This window comes from Neolamprologus brichardi, chromosome 23 (genome assembly GCF_056152115.1).
Source record: "Neolamprologus brichardi isolate AB-2024 chromosome 23, ASM5615211v1, whole genome shotgun sequence".
NCBI classification, from domain to species: Eukaryota; Metazoa; Chordata; class Actinopteri; order Cichliformes; family Cichlidae; genus Neolamprologus; species Neolamprologus brichardi.
Genome location: NC_142125.1, coordinates 23,934,753 through 23,952,143, shown reverse-complemented (window position 1 = coordinate 23,952,143; position 17,391 = coordinate 23,934,753). Strand labels below are relative to the sequence as shown.

The 17,391-nt window shown below is 41.6% G+C and overlaps 1 protein-coding gene across 1 annotated transcript; it reads left to right on the top strand.

Moving 5' to 3' along the window:
- The first annotated feature begins 5,252 nt into the window (after positions 1-5,252).
- On the top strand, positions 5,253-12,012 carry LOC102783692 (uncharacterized). The gene is made up of 2 exons (XM_087836375.1): positions 5,253-5,362; positions 10,633-12,012. Exon 2 carries the CDS (start codon positions 10,642-10,644, stop codon positions 11,707-11,709), a length of 1,068 nt encoding a protein of 355 aa, XP_087692501.1. The 5' UTR covers positions 5,253-5,362; positions 10,633-10,641; the 3' UTR covers positions 11,710-12,012.
- Positions 12,013-17,391: the final 5,379 nt, after the last annotated feature.

The window sequence follows — 17,391 nt, the reverse complement described above, 5'->3', positions numbered from 1 at the left end:
AACTCTAATAAGTGTACTCAGTTTGATCTATTTTGTAGGACATAAGCAGCGAAAGCGAATTTAAAAAATAACTATTTTCTGCTGCCTATATTGTAGAGGGTGACCTTACCTTCACACATAAAAGGTAAATAGCCTTCAGCCAGGGGTTACAGTGGGATTCATCAGGTGGATGAAATACAGGCTCAGCTCAGGGAAAAGAATCATAACTCACAATAATTTCTAATATGAGCTCCAGTAGGTTTTCTTAGTGCACATGATGTGATCAGCTGACCTGCTCTTTGTATAAAAGATCAGATTTGAACACCATCAGGTCGGTTTTCTTGGAGCTGGACATTATCACACTTGACGATTGAACACAGTTCAACAGAGTTATCCAAGAAAGCCACATCCTTCAAGTAAATGAGAAGATCATGCAAGTACACATATCTGCTAATCGGTCCTAAGTAAGAAAGAGTTTCAATAAAGCTATCAATAGAGGCCAAAACAAATGTTCACATTGGGCTGTAAAAATGTTTGTTTACTAATGAACCCCAGGTGGTGATTAGTGAAACTGCAACTTTTGTCAGCTTCTTCTAATTTTTCATCCCCAGAGGCTGATGCTTGATCTAAACCTGTGGTCCTCAAACTCAAAGCCAAAAACGTTCACTCCCACCAGCCCACAGTTTTCATCATGATCAATAAAATTATCATTAAAAATTAAAAAAGGATCCAATTTTAGTTTTATTGAAGTAAAAGCCACAGTTTGAGAACCGCTACTACTCGTGCTGCTGCTCCACCTGCGGTCTCATCCTTTTCTAACAAACCTGCTTCGCCCTCCGGTGGCCAGCAGCAGAAACTACACCAGATCTGCTCACAGCCTACAGTAAATATCACAGCGTGTTTCACTTACAGCTTCTGATGCAAATAATGAATACAGTGTAAAGAAATTATGGCTGTAAAACCGTTTGAAAGCAATTTACCAAAAAAAGAGAGAATAATGAAAAATGAGCACAGCAGCTAGGGAAAAATAGTGATAATCAAACTAAATTGGTTAGTGAAATAAAGAGTGACTTTAATGTTCCTCTCTGCAGCAGCAGCAGCAGGGGAAGAATATAAAGGTAATCCTCCTCCTCAGGGATTATCTTCATCTTCCACTGTCAGGGTTTCTGTCTTACTGTAATCCTCCGGCTCCATGATAGTCTGACAGCTGTTAACACAGACACCCAATCAGCTGGACACATTTGTGAGAGAAGGAGGAAGTAAAAGTAAATTCAATATAGGTGAAAGGAGTGTTGGTACTGGTAGTACTGTGTACTGGGAACAGAGGAAGTACTGATAGCAGAATTAGATTTAAAGGAGATTTAACAGTGATCACAGACGTAGTCGTTGTTGTATTTTCATAAATATATGAATGAAAAAAAGTGTATTTATATATATATATATACTGTACTTGGTTGGATCCTCTCAGTTTCCTGTTCTTAGCTAATGGGAGTGTCATCTAATGTGGTCTTCTGCTACTGCTAAATAAATATGTCAGCATGCTGAAAAAATACAGACTTAAAACACTTAACAGCATCACATCTCTACTGTTTAAAAAAAAGAAAAACACACACACCAACAAAGTAGACTTACCTGGAATATTTAAATAAGATCATCAAGTAAAATTCTTGGTAAAGATGCTGGGTTTTTATTCAGAAGGAAACAAACGGGAGTGAAGTTTCTACAGAGATTTTTGATGTAATCGTTTCTGGACTCTGAGGTTTGAGGGCTCTATGAGGAACGGTGCCGCTGTTTTACACAGATCTGATTGGTCACTGCTTTGGTACATGATTATGTCTCATTTGGAACATAATCTGCTCCACAGCTTAAAACGTGATCCACCTTGATAACATCAAGAACAGACGATCATCTCCGAAGTTTCAACCTCTGGTGACTCTATCAAGTTACATAAAACCTCTTAAAATCCACAAACTGTTGCTCTGTGCAGATTAAAACTAGCAAGATAGAGGTTAATGCACACCACATGAAACTCTGTTTGGCTTTTAAATGAAAATAAAACCAGCTCTCCACCCGAGTCTCAGTCCTCAGGACATCTTGGGAGTCCTGAGGGAGTTATCGCTCATACCAAAACACACTGATGCTCCTTCGTCCTTGTCTCATTGACCTGAATTACTGTTTTCAGAGAGAAACCTGAGCTCAAGTTGTATTATTTTTGTTCACTGGGTCTGCTGGGTTTGGGGCTGATAGTTTGCACTGCTCTTTGTACAGTTCTGGTTACTATTGAAGTGAACTTGCTGAGTCGTTGTATATAAATTATAGTGCACTGTTAACAAAGTGGAATGAAAAAGTATTTCCCCCTTTTCTCATTTTAGTTGGGTTTTGTTTGTTTTTTTGCATATTTATCAAGCGTACATATTTCAACCCATCAACATATGTTAATATTAGACAAAGAAACCATCCATCCATCCATTCACTTCCCCTTATCCTTTTCAGGGTCGCGGGGGGCGCTGGAGCCTATCCCAGCTGTCATAGGGTGAGAGGTGGGGTACACCCTGGACAGGTCGCCAGTCTGTCGCAGGGCCAACACACAGGGACAGACAACCATTCGCACTCACATTCACTCGCACATTCACACCTAGTGGCAATTTGGATTATCCAATTAACCTATCCCCACAAGCTGCATGTCTTTGGATCAGTGGTGGTCCTAGCCTGTTTGGCGCCCTGGGCGAACACTCCCTCTTGCCCACCCCCCCCCCCCACCCCACCCCCCACCCCCCCCCACACACACAAAACATATTAAGGACTGTACATTAACATAAAACTGTTGTACACACACACACATGAAGAGAAAGAGAGTATGCATTGTATGCAAACAGCTACCAACATGGGTGGCTGTAGCTCAGGTGGCAGAGCAGGTCAGCCACTAATCAGAAGGTCGGTGGTTCGATCCCAGGCTGCCTCCTTGCTGCATGCCAAATATCCTTGGGCAAGATACTAACCCCATATTTGCCTACTGGTGGTGGTCAGAGGGCCCGGTGACACCTGTGTCTGGCAGCTTCGCCTCTGTCAGTGTGCCCCAGGGCAGATGTGGCTACAATGTAGCTGCCATCCCGAATGACTGAATGTAGTGTAAAGCGCTTTGGGGTCCTTAAGGACTAGAAAAGCGCTATACAAATGCAGACCATTTACCCATCGTAATTCATCATACAATGAGAACAGGACAAACATAATGTATTGTTTGGAGTTTAGTCTGTTACTGTTGCTATTTTTTACCATTTCTTCTTGGAGCAACTGTAACCCACATAATTTCCTTAGGGATTAATAAAGTATTCTGACTCTGATTGTTTCAGGATGACCTGCCATTATCCAATGACACATCTGCTTACCTGCATCTTTTGCTCGTTTCTCCTCCTCTTCTTTTCTCTTTTTTTCTAAACTGCGCACCTGATGGCTTTGAACTTTTCTTGTTCATCTTCCATTGGTTTTTAATTTTGCACTCCAGTATGAACACAAATCCCTCAACCCAAGGATCACCACAACATAACCTAATAGACCTACACCTTAGTTCACAGATTCACTTTTTCTAGGGTGCATTTCCGAGATTTCACACAACCCAGGATTCAAATCATCAATACATAATGGGCTTGGATTTACAACATTATAAATGAAATGTGCTCTATTTGGAAGCAGCAGGCCCCACTCCCCTTTCGACGGCTTGTGTGAGACTTTAAATCAGCAAACTGTAAATTTTAAATTGTTATTGATCCCTTTACCCCGAGTCCTAAAGTGTATATTTATTTTCTTACTCTTCTTATATATATTGTTTGTTTACTTGCACTGCTGTAACTGGAGCCTCGTCGTCTCGTCTCTCTCTATACTGGACTGTATGTAGCGGAGATGACAATAAAGTTTACTTTGACTTCAGCACCGAGCAGGCGCACCGAGGGCTCTTGTGCTCACTTTTCGCATATAGAATTTCGAAAAAACATCGGTGCAAATTATAAGTCTGTATCATAATATCTGGTGTTTTCGTGTTTGTTGTTTTGTTTTTATTTTGCGAGCTGATTATTAGATGCTGCTCCAGCCAGCCAGAGAACTAAAATTACTCCAAGAGCTTTGATGGCTCATCAAGGAGGTCACAAAACAACCCAAAACAAAACGTAAAGGACTGCAGGCCTGCCTTGCCTCAGTTAAGGTCAAAGTTCACGATTCAACAATAAGACAGAGACTGGGGAAAATAGCCTTTATGGGAGACTTCAAGGAGAAAACTACTGCTGACCAAAAAGATTACAAAGGCTGGTGTCATATTTACCAAAAACACCTAATCAACCCAGAGTGCTGACTGCTTCAGGACGACTTGCTGTAACTGATGGAACGATGAATTCTGCTCTCTACCAGAAAATCCTGAAGGAAGATGTGGGACCATCAGTTCATGCTCTGAAGCTCAGCAGCACTTGGGTTCTGCAGCAGAACAATGATCAGAGTCGACCTCTGAATCGCTCCAAAAACCAAAATGAAGGTTTTGGAGTGGATGAGTCGAAGTCTGGAGTTAAACCAGATTGAGAAGCTTTGACGTGACCTTAAACAGGCTGTTCATGCTGGAAAATCATCCAGTGTGTCTGAATTAAAGCAAATCTGCAAAGAGTGTTTTTGCAATTTTCTCTGCATCCAGTTTTTAAAAAAGACACAGACGCTGATCATGAAAGCACACAAATCACCCTTTCTTGTGATGGAACATCTGATCTCAAAATCTCGAAAACAAATTTGTTATATATTAATTTAGTTTTGAGTTTTTTGCTTTTAATTCGGTTTATTTTCAGTTGTTTTCTTTTCATTTGGTATATGGTCAGTATGTGGATGCACCGACGCCTCCTCAGGGTGGTTATACTGATAAATACTACAACTGAAGACATATGTTTTCCATTTTTTCTTTGATGATCCATTTTTTTCCACACTTAAATGCAGCTGTGTGTACGAACCCTGCTGTAAACGTGCAGGAACATCGGGGAGATAAACACAGCGGCGCCTGCGGTCAATCAAATCTGTCCAGACCTCCTAATTCTCTGCTCTGTGGCCCAGTTTGGCTTCAATCTCTTAAAGCTCCCATCTCCTAACCCACACCCACACCACACCACACAACAACAGCACACCAACAGCGCTGTGTGGTGAATAATTGACGAGTCCTGCCTCCTCTCCCTCCCTCTCTGTGTTTCTTTCCATCACTCTGTCTTTGTGTTGTCGCTCGCCGGGTTCTCCAGACCGTGAAGACCCGCCCCTCCCTCTGCTCCATCACGTCCACTCTCCACCTGCTGCTGGCTGGATGTTGACGACTGTCAGCAGGTAGACAGACGGACGGAGGGGCAGGCAGGAGCAGCAGCTGCTGGTAAGATGAAACCTTTCTGTTACGGTCAGACAACACAGACTTTTTGGAGGTTTTTATCTCACAGGCTGCATCTGCTCCTCATCCTTCTTATTTCTCATGTTCAGGTATAATTTTATTAGAGGACAACATAGTGAATGAGTCTGCTGAGCATTTGTTTCATTTAATTGATGTTTTTACTGCCGTCGCCCTGATGGGGATCCTTTTTTAAAAATGTGAGAGTGCTCGAGTCATGTATGTGATTTTGCTTTCTCGCTGCATCCAGTTTTCTATACTCAGATGAACTTTATTCATTCCCACATCTGTAATCAATAAACTCCATTTTTTTTAATGAATAAATGATTATTTGTTTTTTTGTTTTTATCAACAAAATCAGTTTTGGTGACACAGGAGAGCAGTGATGCTTCTCTGGTGTTATAACATGCTGTTGTTAAACCTCTCAGTGCTCTATTCTATAGGATTTATGTTCAAATTCTGTTGTTATTAAAATCTATCAGACTACTTTTGACATGAAGTCTGAATTCACGTTTGTCCATTTCAGATGAGTAGTGCAGAGACGCTGCAGCTTTTACTAAATTATGACGAATCAGTCCGGCCCCCTGATGGCTTTACAAAGTCTGACAGTTTGGACAAAAGGACTTTTGTTTTTTTTACTCTGTGTTTTGCACCTGCAGGCAGATGTTTGAATAGTTTTCAGTTCCACAGTCAGCAGCCTATTTCCTGGAAATCTTTCTTGGAAAACTCCCAAAATCCTTTAATCACAACTCTCTTCAATCACATTTTTTCCATGTTTTTTTTTTAATGATAAATATTTTTGTCAATTAGTTTAATTATGGTGATTCTCCATCAACAGCTTCACTTTAGCCTCCCGACAGCCACAGCTTGTCATGTCTTTGCATTTTGCTTCCAAGCAGCCAGACTTTGTTGTCTTTTTTTAAAGTGGTCTTGAGCAAAAGTTCTCTGATGGTTTTTACAGTTTTATGTTGTACATCGGATGTTTTTTCATTCACTTTTACTTCAGTCCTTGTAACTGACTGTTATTGGAGGAATGTTTTTTTTATTTGTTTGTTAAAAACATAATTTTTTCCCATTTCTTTAATTGAATTTTGACAGAAGTAAAATATTATTTTTGTACCAACAAGGTGATTCTCAGAGAGCTTTTAGCTGAAAACTTGCATGGTGTGCAGTCTGACCTTAAAAAATTTGAGGAAACTTCAAAAGTGGATAACAAAAGAACAAGTCTCAGGTCTAAAGAAAACTATCTACCGTATCTGAAAGTCTTGTCCTTGAGACATACAAAACAAGCAGGACCTGTGAGATGCACCTGGACCTTCATCCACTGTTCACTGAAGCCTCAGAGATGGTGTTAGTGGAAGGAAGCCATGCTTAAGGAGGGAAACAGGGAGAAGAAGCTGATATCTTGAACATCTTGTCAAAATGGAGAACTATGTCTGAAGACTAAATAAATCACTGCACATATTTCTCATTCAAATACTGCAAAACAAGTTCAGGAAAATAGTGAAAAACCAAGAGATTCCTGTTATATCCACTGGATTTGTTAAACTAGATTTTGTTTTTAATGTACTAACTTTTAATTACTTCCAAATGTCCACTTGCAGTGCCTTTTTACCCACTAGGGGGCAGAAGCTCACTTAAAAATTGTGTTTTTACTGCAAAATTTCTCCAGAACTAATCAGCAACTTTTTAGTTATTTATTTTTTCTCTCATTATATTTTTAATTACAAAAAGTGTTGTAATATTAGGAAGAAGAAGAGTGTGAAGCAGCGGGAATGAGGATCAGCACCTCCAAATCTGAGGCCATGGTTCTCAGCCGGAAAAGGGTGGAGTGCCCACTCCGGGTCGGGGATGAGTTCCTGCCCCAAGTGGAGGAGTTCAAGTATCTCGGGGTCTTGTTCGCGAGTGATGGGAGAAGGGAGCCGGAGATCGACAGACGGATTGGGGCTGCAGCTGCAGTAATGCAGACGCTGCACCGGTCCGTCGTGGTGAAGAGGGAGCTGAGTGTAAAAGCGAAGCTCTCAATTTACCAGTCGATCTACGTCCCTACCCTCACCTATGGCCACGAGCTGTGGGTAGTGAGCTTCCTCCGAAGGGTGGCTGGCCTCTCCCTTAGAGACAGGGTGAGAAGTTCGGCCATCCGGGAGGGGCTCAGAGTAGAGCCGCTGCTGCTCCACATCGAAAGGAGCCAGCTGAGGTGGTTTGGGCATCTGGTAAGGATGCCCCCTGGGCGCCTCCTGGGTGAGGTGTTCCAGGCATGTCCCACCGGGAGGAGGCCCCGGGGCAGACCCAGGACACGCTGGAGAGATTATATCTCTCGGCTGGCCTGGGAACGCCTTGGTGTTCCCCCGGATGAGCTGGAGGAGGTGGCTGGGGAGAGGGAGGTCTGGGCATCTTTGCTTAGGCTGCTGCCCCCGCGACCCGGCCCCGGATAAAGCGGATGAAGATGGATCGATGGATATTAGGAAGAATAACATTGCAAAATAATATATAACACTGCAACCAAGAATCAAAAGTGAAAAAATATATTAAAAATTAAATTAAATCAAAACTACTGAACATTTTAAAAGATAAAAACCTCTTAGGCTTCAGACGTCCAGTATGCATTATTAAATAATCAAAAAAAATAGCTTCAGTATAACTAAACCTTCTGAAATGTGTAATTACAGCATCTCTTTAACTCCGTAGAGCTGCAGCAGCTCTTATTTAAATGATCTCTGACGCAATGTGACAGATTAGACCAGGCGCGACCCAATCTGGCTTTGCAGACTAATGAGAGTGGGGCATAATTCAGGGTGTTTTTTTAAGTGAGTCTGCGTTTCAGTTTAGGTTTTACTGAGCATTACTTTCTGTATTAGTGAAGTTCTAACTGCGTGTAAAGTTGACCTTTTTCTTCTAGTGTCTCATACGCTTGATGCCTTTGTCCTCCAGTCCTCTTGTGTATGTCTTCATAGTTGAAGCAACTCTTTTTGTCTCTGACTAGTTCCTGTTTTACTTTGAGGGTTAGAGTTCTTTGGAACCTGTGCTATATTTACTTCTTTTGTCTGAGTGATTCCTCAATCAGCCCTCGGTGTATAAATAGTCCTGTCCTCCTCTTTGTCACCTGTAAATGTTCATGTTTTTTTCCCCCATGTGTTGCCTCATCATCTCCTTTCCCCCATCGTTGTTACTCCTGTGCAACCTCTTTATGGCAAAGGTGGTCTGTCTATTTGGACAGTTATTAAAGGGTTTGTTGCTTCTGTTAGAGTTGTCTGATTTGGTTTTAACACTCAGTGGTGTTTAAATGGATGTTCATTTAAACACCACTGGTTGAATGGCAGAGCTGTGATTGAATGTGGGGGAAAAATCTCAGATTTTTTAACATCTGTTTTGTAAATGGATGATTAGTTAAATCTGACTGCTGTTTTTTTACAATAAATGAATATTTTCCCTGACCCATTTCTGATCATAGATCAGATTGGAGGATATTTAAATGAGTTTGAATGAATTTAAATGAGAAAATCTTAAAAAGTTTGCAGTCTCATCAAGGTATAGTGGATCTCTCTCTTAGCCTTTTAGGCTGGATTTCTGATTTATCTCATCACAGATAGTACTGCATATGTCTTTATGAAAATTTTAAATTCTCAGTGCTGTAAAGAAGTCCTGCTGAAAGCTGTCATTTGTAGATTAGTGGATTTATACTTTGAAGTCGAGCTCCCACACAGGGTCACAAGATTAGTTTAGGAGCTCCTGTAATGAAAAAAAAAAGGATTATTTTTTTCCCACAGTTGTTTTAGTCAGCATTTACAACTTTTATAAAAACAATGAAGATTCAGGTCTAACTCACTGTACATTCAAGAACAAATGAAGGCAACAGCATTTACAGGTAGAGATCTCAAGCTATCTGTTTGTTTGGTTGTTTTTCTCAGTTATAAAAATGTCGATTCATCAGAAACACAGAAATATACAGCTGTAGTCAAAAGTTTACATCTGCTCCTTATGGGCGAGAATGTAACTGTAATTTTGGTATTATAATGATTTCTTTAAACTGTCTTTTTCAGGCGTGGGCTGATTGTACAGGATACATTTTTAATAACTTTAAAAAACAAGAATTGGCTGCACAAGTTTGAATTTATATTGGATTTCCTCTAATCCACACAGGCTCAAATATGTACATACACTCACCTAAGGCTTTAAGGTCAGACGAGACAAAGATTGAGCTATTTAGGCCAGCGGTCCCCAACCTTTTTTGCACCACGGACCAGTATAATGTCACACAGTATTGTTGCGAATAAATACAACAAAATAAAATGATACGACCAAGACAAAAACTGTGGTATTTTGTACATTTAATAATAATACGCGAATTCACTGTGTAATTGTGTAACTTTATTAGCAGTGCCGACAACATTGAGAGTAACCTCCTCCTCTCTGCCCCTTAATGCTCTCTGGTCGCTATGGTAATGCATAATTTCTTTCAAAATAAGCCACACAACTACAACACTGGAAAAGACCCAGGGAAACCGAGTTAACCATAAAAACCATAAAAACCATAAATTTCACATCTCAACTCTCACGGTCCAGTACCAAACGACCGGTACCGGTCCGTGGCCCGGGGGCTGAGGACCGCTGATTTAGGCCACAATGACCACAAGTATGTTTAGAGGAGTAAAGGTGAGACTTTCAAACCTAGGAACACTATACCAGCTGTCAAGCATGGTGGTGATGTCATCATGCTCTGGGGTTGTTTTGCTATCAGTGGTACTGGTACAATGTACGTTGAACAAATTTCATGGAATAATATAATAATTATTATTAGCTCCAAATTCTTCAACTTCACCTCAAATCAACAGCCTGACAGTTGAAACTTGGACACAGTTGGGTGTTCCAACAGGACTATGATACCAAACAAGCATCAAAACTGGTTTTGGTGTGGAAAAAGCAGCCTCACATTAAACTTCTGGACTGGCCTTGCCAAAGTCAAAGCGGATGATGCATAAAAGCCAGGACCATGACTGGAAACCAACCAATTTAAACCCTACCAATTCTGCAAAGAAAAATAGTCAAAAGAGTTTAAAGGGTTACTCTTTGTTCAAAATGTAAAAAGTTGAAAACATAGTTGAAACATAATGCTTCATTTTTTTCCTCTTCTAATCACTACAATCACAAATCTTCAAACTAAATCTATATATATTTCCTGCACAGTATGAGATTTGTGTATCCATGTCACAGTCCTGAAAGAGGTCACTGAGTGGTAAAATCCTTCCTTGTTGTTTCAGAGAGCCATCATGAAGCTGGTTTTGCTCCTCCTGCTGGTGACGGAGGCATCCTGCAGATCTCACAGCTCTGGGTGTGAGACGGGCTGTGACTGTCGTGGAGACCTCAAGTTCACCATATGCTCAAGGGCTTCCTTCACACGGCTCCCCAGCCGAGTGCCTCCCATCACTGAACTCCTCGACCTGTCTGACAACTGGATCTCCATCATCCCCGAGCGCACCTTCAACACCACCCGCAAACTACGGGTACTCCTGCTGCAGAACAACAACATCAGCGTGGTGGAGGATGGTGCCTTCTCACAGCTGGAGTTCCTCCAGAAGCTGGATCTGAGCTGGAACCAGATCACCACTCTCTCTGAGGGATTCTCCATTGGCCTAGCCTCACTGCGGGAGCTGCAGCTGTCCCACAACCGACTGACCACCCTGGGCAGCCGGACCTTCCGGCACCTGGACAGTATCCAACGATTAAACCTGACCAACAACAGCATCCAGACCATTCAGATGAGGTCATTTTCCTCAATGAGCCTCCTCCGACAGCTCCACCTGCAGGACAACCAGCTGACGTCTCTGAGGAGTGGCACTTTCTCCATGCTGCGCTCCCTCGAAGTCCTCAACCTGGCCGGAAACCAGATCAGTGAGGTGGAGACTGGTGTCTTCAAGCCACTTGCCAGCTTGACTTTACTCAACATTGCCAAGAACCAGCTGACCACCATCTGCTTCAAGACTTTCCTGAGCATCCACACCTACAGCACCCACCTCCTGCTGGAGGGGAACCCCTGGAACTGCGACTGTGACCTGCAGAGAGTTTTCCGGAAGCTGCGCAGCATCCAGCGGCTCTTCCTGGATGACTACTACAACCTGACATGCAGTTCGCCACCTGACCTCCAGGGCTACCTTCTGATAAACGTGGATGATGAGCTGTGCATTGCTGAGACGGTCACTGTGCTCATCATAACCATCACCGTCATCATCACCCTGCTGGCTGCCATGCTGATGGGTGAGAGAAAGAGGAGGAGGAGGAAGAAGAAGGGATTCCACTGGACGCAGCAGGGAGACTTTTCAGACGAGTCAGACTACTGAAGCAACTTCTGTTTTTGACTTAAATATATCACTCTTTCTTTTCTCACGCTGTAGTCTGGTAGTATTTTCAACCAAGAGTGCTCATAACTAGACTAGAAGTGGAGTTAAAAAAGTCCAGATAGAAGCCTCAGTGAGATTAAAAACCTGTATTTCAAAAGTGACTTGGCCAAGAAGGGATTGTATCCATCCATTCATTGCATTCTACTTATGTGAAGTTGGGTTGTGGTCACAACAAATCTGGATCTGTGCTCTGGATCTCCTGACATTTTAACTTACATATTTCAGATGAGAAAACAAATCTTAATTTTAGACAAAGAAAACCTGAGTAGATATAAAATGCTGTTTTTAACTGAGGATTTCAGGGCATGAACTGATGGTCGGACATCCTCCTTCAGGATTTTCTGGTAGAGAGCAGAATTTGTGGTTCCATCAGTTACAGCAAGTCGTCCTGAGGCAGCGAAGCAACTCCAGACCATCACACTACCACCACCATGTTTGACTGTTGCTATGATGTTGTTTTTATGAAATGCTGTGTAGGTTTGTTTTTGTTCTTTTTCTAACCCTTTCCAGACTGATAGATGTCAGTGACTTTGATTGTCAGCTGTTTCTTTAGATCATGACATAATGTGTTTCTTTTTGAGAATATTGAAATCAGGTTCTATTTTATTTTCTTGATTCAGCAGGTGTGGTCGTAATCAGGTCTGGGTGTAACTAGTGACATTGAATTCAGCCTTCCAAAAAAATGTGGTTACTCAGAGGCAACTTGGGTGTGTGTGTGTGTGTGTGTGTGTGGGGGGGGGGGGGGGGGGGTAGATGCTCATACTTGGATTATCTTTGTCAATTATTTAAATGTATTTGATGATCTGAAACAAGTAATGTTCTGGATCTTCCCCACGGTCTCCTCACAGCTTTGGAGGGTTCCCTCCCAGAAAAACTCCCAAAACGCCCTTTAAAGCATGTCTGTTATGACTGGAGGGAAGGTTGCTGATTACACATGCACACAGATAAGAGGGAACCACCTCAAGGATCGATTTATACAAAAACCAGCCAGTGGGTAAGCCTGCCGACACACAGAGAACAGAAGTGATTTCCACAACCATTTAGCAATTGTAAGTACTGAACAGCCATTATCTGCTGAGATTAGCAAACCCATGTGTTTATCCATTCAGTTAGCTTATAATAGATCATTGCATTAAAATGCTCCAAAAGGCACCAACAGCATAAGCACAATCAAAAGGTCCAGTTGACTGACAGCTGTATTAGAGATAATCCATTACAGTCTATCTTTTCTGCGTGTTGAAGTAGATGTCGGGTAAGATGCTGAACTCTGAAGTGCACCTATTTGACTGTTAGCTTAGCGCATGTGTGAATGCATGAATGAGGCTTTCACTAAGAAAACACTTTGACTGCCCAAATAGAGTAGAAAAGCACTATTTAAGTACCAGTCAATCAACCTTTCTTCAAAGAGGCATGCCCTTTGCCATTTGTTTAGTTGCACTAAATTTCCAGTAGGCAATTTGAGACATCCTCCAGACAACCTGTTGGTTGTAGCCTTCATTCCCATCAGCTCAGATGGTAAATGGACTGGTAGTCATATACTGCTTTCCTACTCTAGTTAACCCTCTACTGCATGACTTTTAAATTTTTTGGGAAAAAAATATTTCTCCCTATTTTGGGGGAGCTTTAGGGTCCCTAATAATATATCAATCATAAAATTTGACACCCTGCCCCCCCCCAAAACAGATATTGGTTTGTTTCTTCAAGGCAACACTGTGCGACAAGGGTAGTAAAATGCCAAGTTATTCTATAATAAGTTGTATTAGTACAACAAGGATGAACAAATAAATAAACAACAAATAAACTATGTAAACATTTCACAGAACAATAAAACACCAAAATACATCCAACATTTGACCCTAACCCCATGCACGCGTGCGCGCGCACACACACACACACACTTTCAGTTCAATTCAATTCAATTTTATTTATATAGCGCCAAAACACAACAAAAGTCGCCTCAAGGCGACACACACACACACACACACACACACACACACGTTGTGTTTCCATCACGTTTGGGGACATTACATTAACTTACATTAATTTCCTGGAAATTTATCCTGACTCTACCCATCACAAGTCCCTGCCTGAACCTAACCCTGACTCAAGCCTTCACCCTAAAATTAAATGATTTACCTTGCAATTTGTCCCCATAAAGTAGGCGAGACCTCACAATGGGAGTATGTAAACAAATTTGTGTCCCCACAACAATAAGTAATGCACATCCACACACACACACACACACACACACACACAGCAAAATTGGTATGGCACGGATCTGGCCCACACAATGTGCCTACACATGGCCCACATACTGCAAAGAATGACGGCTCTTTAGTGGCCCAGACCTGGTTTGCCAGAGGTGGCCCACACATGGGCCAGCACAAGGCCAGTTTCAGACACACTGGTGGCCCTGTGCTGGCCCAGAACGGTTTCAGCTCTGGCCCCAGATGTCAGCAATGTGTACCTTAATCAAGCCATGAAATAACAACATGTGCCAGAACATGGAAAACAGTGCAAAAGTAACATGCCGAAACTCTGTTCAGACAGTGAATGGACTGATTTTTATATAGCGCTTTTCTACTCTCCCAGATTACTCAAACTGCTCTATACAACATGCCACATTCACCCACTTTTGCTTAACTGTGTGCTTCCTAACTACATTCATACACATTCACACTCTTGACATGCAGACTGGAGGAGCCAGGGATCAAACCACTAACCTTCCGATCAGTTTGTAACCTGCTCTACCACCTGAGATATGGTATGCCATCGCATAAACAGTGGCGTCATTGCCAGACCTGGCACACATCTGGTTGGCAGACACAGTCAGAAGTGCCAGCTTGATGCCAGATCTGGGCCAGACCTGTTTTCTGTAGACCAAGCCACAATCAAGACAGATATGGCATGCCATCACATAGACAGTGCCATCTATGCCAGGCCTGATGACATACGTCTTATCGTGCCAGAAGTCGGCCAGCAGTGCCGACTTGATACCAGATCCTGGCCAGACCTGCTTGCTATGTGGGCACTAACACACACACAGACACAGTTACTTTACCAACTGATCCCTGAGCTCCTAAGTATCCCCCAAACCTCATTCAGGGATCCACTCCTCTACTTCAATGTCACTCCCTGAAAGCTCACTGTCCTCACTTTCCGAGGACAGAAAGTGCACATTCCCTTGGTTTCCTTGCATAAAAGGTTTTTACATCCATGTCCTGTAATTATGAGTAGATTGTAAAGTAAAAAACATTGACTATGATCATATAAATGCACACAAACACATCTCTACACACATATGCAAATGCATTATATTGCCTGAAAAGAAATTGGGCTAACTGCGCAGTGTTGCCTTGAGGCAACGAATGAAAATTAGCAGTTTTACTGTATAAATAAACTTACAAAAGTAGAACAAACAATCAAATATGCTTCTTAACATATTCATGCACATACAGGTATTTTTTTTAATATACATTTATTTCACTATAAACATGTAAAATAGTGATCTTTATCTTGCCTCCTAATGGAGATGTCCCTCATGTAGTGCAGCTTGCAGAAAGGGGTCCTCCCCCACCAAAATGAAAGTCACACCACCTTCAACTCATCATTTTATTGTAAAGAGATGTGTCTGGTAGCATTATTTGAAAAAAAAAAAAAAAAGTTTTTTTTTTTTGAAGGGCCAGTGTAAGGCATGAAAATGTGGTTTGTTGCCTCAGGGCAACGCTATGCTGTAGAGGGTTAAGCACTCAAAGTGTTTTCTTACCACAAGCCTCATTCACCACACCACCCACACAGTCATACAGGTGCTTTTTTCTATGCCTAAGCACCTTGTCTAACATTTGCACACACACTCTCACTCCAATGGTTGCAGCTGCTGGCTGTAAGGTGCCCATGCGGGGGTCTTTATGTGTGCTGGGGCTTATATCGGGCTCCTGAATTAGTTGGAAGTCAGAAATTCCAAGTTCCTAATTGGAAATTTTTTGTGGAACATCCCCTCAACTTGGATTTCCCACTCGGAAGGTTGGAGCAGACCAACATCCTCCGAGTTAGCAATCAGAGATGGCTCCCTTCCAAGTACTAACCAGGCCTGACCCTGTTTAGCTTCTGAGATCAGATGAAATCAGGTGTGCTCACGGTGGTATGGCCTTAAGTTTGGTATGGCCATTAACCAAGGGAAAAAAAAGCAATCAGAGATGGCGGCACTGAACATAAACAGTAGTTAAGCTGTAAACTTTTCGTCTGTACTGCCACTGTGTTTTTAGCTCATTAAATAAGCTGTATCTAAGTATATAGTGATGTATTTTTAGTGATATCTAAATGACAAAGAACCAGAACAACAGAAACTAGCTTCATCTGGAACATCACTCCCGAGTTTCGAGGTATCAGGAATATAGTCAGTGGCCACCTAGAGTTAACAGTAGATGAAGGTAGCCTCATTCTGTCTGGATGCAGTTCCTCCATCTCCATTCATCCAATCACATTTAAAGTTCAAGGAACCCCTTGTACAAAAAAAAACAAAAACAAAAAACCAACCCACTTCTTAAAAAGCTGCAGTGAATGTGTGTCGTTTGTTCTTTAAATCAATAATCATGAGTGTGTATGACTACAGCTCCTCAGGTGCAGATTTTTACTGCTCTGAAAATGACTGTGTGACATGAGATGTTATTTACTTCAAGCGGCTGGGTGGAGTGTGTGGTTTCCTGGTGATGTAACTTTATGATGCCTTCCAGGAACTCTCATTGCTCTTGTATTTAAAGCCAGCAGTCCTCACCCACCTGTCTGTACACCTTTGTTAAATACGGCATGAATTATGTTCTTGTGCATTTGCTCTGTTTGTTCTGTAATGCAAAGAAGGTGTACAAATAAAGTCCTTTCCATCTTATTGATTGTCACGGTGTTTGAACCAATTAATTTCTGTCACAAAGAAAAATGGAAAACGACATGACACCTTTCAGACTTGATGGTGATCATGAAGGAACATTTCTGACTTAACAATAGAGCCGGTTTACACAGTTCATGATCTTTACAGCTAAATTATAATATGAAGCCTCTTAAAGAGGAAGGTTTGATTACAGCTCGTCTAAAACTGGGCATGAGTGCGTTAAACAAGAGAGTTTCTGTATGATTATTGGATAATAATTTGATATTGATCACAAGAAAGATGCAAAATGCTCCTTATGGTGAAAAATGTTTTATTGTTGTAGACTAATAAGCCTTCAGGGAGTCCTACAGTCATTTTGAACTGCCTGTGTCTCTTTAAAAATGAATTATTGCTGTGTTTTTGTATGTTTTCACTGCGATTAATGGCACTTTCCCCTTTAATTGAGGCACTGGAGACGTTTAGGCGGAGTCGCTTTGTGGTATCAAGTTGCCAGAATTTACACCAGGCAACTACCGGATGTGACGAAAACTTAAAAGCACAACGGTGCCATCAGCTTTGAAAAAAAGTAGGCTCCCAAAACCCACAAAAGTAGCAACATTTTTGTTAAATAAAATGAACAAATGTTTTTTTTTTTAACTTTCTAAAACCGAACATGTTAACTTTTCTAAAACAATTTCTTCCCCAAGATCCACTAAGAAATTTTTAATTTCTAATTTTAAAGTGTTTTCCCCTTATTT

What these genes read in the sequence shown, in the direction of transcription:
- LOC102783692 (XM_087836375.1), top strand. Translation starts at nt 10,642, where the DNA reads ATGAAGCTGGTTTTGCTCCTCCTGCTGGTGACGGAGGCATCCTGCAGA.